The sequence below is a fragment of the Centrocercus urophasianus genome, unplaced genomic scaffold (assembly GCF_019232065.1).
Source record: "Centrocercus urophasianus isolate 14NV4802_14NV808 unplaced genomic scaffold, USGS_Curo_1.0 seq_29, whole genome shotgun sequence".
NCBI lineage: Eukaryota > Metazoa > Chordata > Aves > Galliformes > Phasianidae > Centrocercus > Centrocercus urophasianus.
Genome location: NW_024884855.1, coordinates 11,663,885 through 11,668,051, shown reverse-complemented (window position 1 = coordinate 11,668,051; position 4,167 = coordinate 11,663,885). Strand labels below are relative to the sequence as shown.

At 45.6% G+C, this 4,167-nt stretch overlaps 1 protein-coding gene across 1 annotated transcript; it reads left to right on the top strand.

Annotated features, from left to right (window-relative positions):
* The first annotated feature begins 167 nt into the window (after window positions 1-167).
* On the top strand, window positions 168-3,216 carry FOXL3 (forkhead box L3). The gene is made up of 3 exons (XM_042828077.1): window positions 168-293; window positions 962-1,130; window positions 1,483-3,216. Exons 1-3 carry the CDS (start codon window positions 187-189, stop codon window positions 1,963-1,965), a joined length of 759 nt encoding a protein of 252 aa, XP_042684011.1. The 5' UTR covers window positions 168-186; the 3' UTR covers window positions 1,966-3,216.
* The last annotated feature ends 951 nt before the right edge of the window (window positions 3,217-4,167 follow it).

The following is a 4,167-nucleotide window of genomic DNA, read 5'->3' as shown; positions in this document are numbered from 1 at the left end:
GTGTGTGTGTGTGTGTGTGTGTGTGTGTGTGTGTGTGTGTGTGTGTGGAGGAGAGGGAGAGTGAGGAGGGGGGAGAGAGGGAACGAGGCAGACAGAGGGGAGGGAAGAAGGGAGGAGGGAGCCCACGCTCTGAGAAACATCACTCCATCTCTCTCACTCCACAGGAGCTGAGCAAGGAGCAGAACGATGTTTGACAACACGCAGTACCCCTATAACTGCTTTAATTATGATGGTGATGATTACCCTACCTGTAGTTCTGACGAAGAAAAGAAATTCACCAGACCGGCGTATAGGTAAGAGGAAGTTTCCCCAAGTCCCCCAGCCCTGGGGAGGGTTACTGAGCTGTGGGATGGTGAGATCAGAGCGTGTGGGGCAGTGGGGCTCCTCATCCCAGGTGTGCGTGGTGGGGTTGGGGCCATGGTGGGCACATTTCCCCCTTCCTGTGCTTGAAGTGCTCAAGGTTTGTTTTGTCTCCTGTGGGGTCACAGTGCTGAGCCACCAAAGCTCAAAGGGTCTCCACTGACCTCCGGGAGCCCTGGGAGAAGGGGATTGAGATGTGCAGCATGCCAGCAGGGGAGTGGGATGCAGATAGTGCCCAGTGTGGTGGGGAGAAGTGTGGTTGGTGCTGTTGGGGCAGCTGAGGTCCATGTCTTGAGCAGGCAAGGCTCTGGTGAGGGGTTTCTCTGCAGCCTTTTGTCTCACAGAAACTTTTCTGATGGGGTTCAGGAGGTGGGTGATCTTCCTTTAACCCTCAGGGACTCAGTTGCCTGGAATTGCTGCCTGCTTCTCGAGCTGATTACTGCAGTGACTGCTCTCAGGACTCATCCTGGGACATCTCAGGTCACAGTGCAGAAAAGAAGAACTTTTGGAAGCAGAATCATGAACACACACATACCTGTGTGGTCCTAATAACAGTGTAGGGGTGAGGAGATGGTGTAACTGCAGTTTTGCTTTTTTCCAGCTACATTGCCTTAATTGCAATGGCCATCCAGCAAAGTCCTTCAAATAAAGTCACCCTGTCTGGCATTTATGACTTCATAATGAAGAAATTTCCTTACTACAGATCAAATCAAAGAGCCTGGCAGAACTCCATCCGGCATAACTTATCACTAAACAGTTGTTTTGTAAAGGTAAGACCCGTAACTGTGCATTTACATACAAAACGTGTGCATGGCTAAAAAAATTATTCAGGAATAGTCCCATCACTAGGAAGGAAGGAAAACGAACGGCTGAGCCACAAATCACTTAAATCTCCCTAAGCTGTCAATTGCAGAGATAAAGAGTATATCCCCGTCTGATGCCTGCTAATAGATAACAAACAGAAGAGGCTGGAGCTTGCATCCTAGTCATATAATGAAACAGAATAGGTTTAGAAGTCTTGTCATATGTGTTTACACCATTCTTGAATGTAAATGAATGCAGATGTTTAGCAGCAACATCTGTAACACATACAAATACTGAACTGCCTTTAAATAAATACAGGTTCCCAGAACAGAAGGGAATGAGAAGGGGAAAGGAAACTATTGGAGCTTTGCAACGGGATGCGAATCCATGCTGGATCTCTTTGAAAATGGGAATTACCGGAGAAGGCGGAGGAGGAGGAACATGAAAAAGGAACATAAAGAGCAAAGATCAAGCAGAGGGAAAGGGTCTTCGTCCCCTGATACATCTCCTACGGACTCTGCTTTAAACAGCACTTCCTCTTCTGAAAGCATACATGAAAGAATTGGCTCAGAACCAAGACTACTGGAGCCCCGTGGGTTTGCTCCAAACAGCACAGCCAGCAGGCAGAGCCTGAGCAGTTCCTCCTTAGCAAAATCGGATTCTGAAATAAAATTCAGCATCGATTACATTCTTTCAGCCCCCGACCCTTTGCCTGTCCTGAGATCTCAATATAATATGCAAGAAAACAAATATCACCTACTGGAGGCCCAGCAGATCAATCTCCAGCTCTGGACAATGTGAAGTTATTTATCCACAGTAACAAAGCCTGGGTTGCAGTGCAGGCTGACATCACTGCCATCAGCTGTCCGCCTCCTCCTCCTGAACAACATTCAGAAGGTGTTTTCCCTTCTCTGTCTGTACCCAAAGAGCTGTGCTGGGCTTGAAGTACAGATAACTGTCACCAGCATCAGTTTTTGCCACGCTGAAATTCATCGTACCCTGACGTTTTCTGAACTATCACAGACACCATCCACCACCACAGAGAGTTTCCTTTTCCAAGCAGGATCTGACAGAACAGACTCACTCCACACCCAGTGCTTTCTTAGAGACAAAGTGAATTTGATTCCACTTTCACTGGTGGAAATTTGAGTTAATTCCTCTGAAATTTACGGCTCAGCTCTTGAGCAGATCTGCAACGGCGTAATTCTGTTGATCTACACTGGCTAAGAATGTAATGGGGTGGGGGTGAGCATTTGTTTTCTTAAAATGAATCACAGGAAATCAGTCTGTCTTCTCTTAATTTTGATTTTATCATCACATCCCAAACTGTTGTGCACTATGCAGCTTTAATCCATTGTTATTTCGTAAATATAGCTATTAATATGTGTTTAAGGCATATTTTTGTTGATGTTCAGAGCAGAATTGTTCGAAGTGCAGAAGCTGTGTTCAGGCTAAGCACATGAAGGCTGATTGTGAGGCTGTTGAATACTGGCAGACACCAATAGATGATGTGACAGAGGCATAGGGTCTCCTCATGCCTTGATTTAAAAACAGAAATTCCCCTCTCCCTCATACTACCAGCAAATGTCTCCAGATGCTGCAGGAAAGCCCTTCGCCACATTTTGTCTAGCAAGTACGAAGGGAGACCTGGGGTTGCAAGAAGCTGCATTCTGTGTCAGCCACAGCCAGAATCCCACCTATCTGCTCTGAGACAAGTTGTATATTCCTACTAAAAAGATTTCTATCGATCCTTCTTGCTAGCAATTGACAAAGTGGTACCTGATGAGATTTCAGGAAGGCTGGTGAGCTGAACTATGCACAGAGAGCCACGGTAGCTCCTGATCTCCATTCCTAATGAAAACCATTCCAGCACCATTTACACACTGTGGGATGTTTCAGAACAGATCCTGAAGGACAACGCTGAACTCTGCATGGCATTTAGGAACTTGTTCTTATGTAACTTGTCCATATGAAATCATTTCCTGGTACCGAATGGCAGCATCAGCAGAGGTGCCACAAAGCCTTGGTTTTGGCAACCAGAAACATGGCCTAAGGAAGGTAAAAAAGCAGACAAGGGTTCTGGTGGTTTTCAGCAGTTATGTAGAGAGATAAAGTTATCTTTGCAACATGAACAAAATGAAGGTATACGAGATAAGACTGAGCAAATTGTTCCAGAGGTATGCTCAGGCATGACTTGAATTTTTATGCAGAAGCTTCGACATTTCACTAAGTTATTTTACATTGTGTCTAATATATATTGTACATTTATACTATAAATTCTTATATATTGTTATTGAGAAAGGGAGCGATATCACTGCACTTAAATGTTGTAAAAATGCATGATGTATGTAGCCGTGCTGCTGGAAGTCCTGCTGCCTGCTCACAATTCACCACCTGCAGTATTTCACACCGATTGGTAATAAATGCTTGGTTGTTTTTTGCTTTTTGTTTTTTTGTTTTTTGGAAAAGCAGACAACTTGCTGCCTTCAGCCATTGCCGTGGCACACCAAAGTCTTTGCTTCTTCAAAAAAAGGCCAAAGGGGAAATCGTGTCAAAGTCTCATTGCTGCATGTCTTCTGAACTTCCAAGGCGTGACTTCTTGTGACCAAACTGTGCCTCCAAAGGGAGCTCTCAGTCCCCTGTGAATCCACACTTGACCTTGGCTGCTATCTGAACACACAGCATGTAGGGTTAGACTGGCCCATGCGCTGTGTTCACCAACGTTGGAAAATCTCTAGGATCACAGGCAGATGGACTGTCATCTGAAGAGAGGTGAGATGTTGTTCCCTTGGCACACATGGCAGTATGGAGGTGTGGGAAGTGTGCCCTCATGGGTACTTCAGTGTCTGCATGCACTCCCATGGTGGTACGTGTGCTTCCTCCCCTCAGCTATGCATTCACTCTTTACACTCATCTCTTTTCCTGGATTGTTTCAAACGTGGCAGTGCTGCTGCTTGGCTGATAGTTATCCTAGACATCAGCACTGCATTTGAAATATCTCCT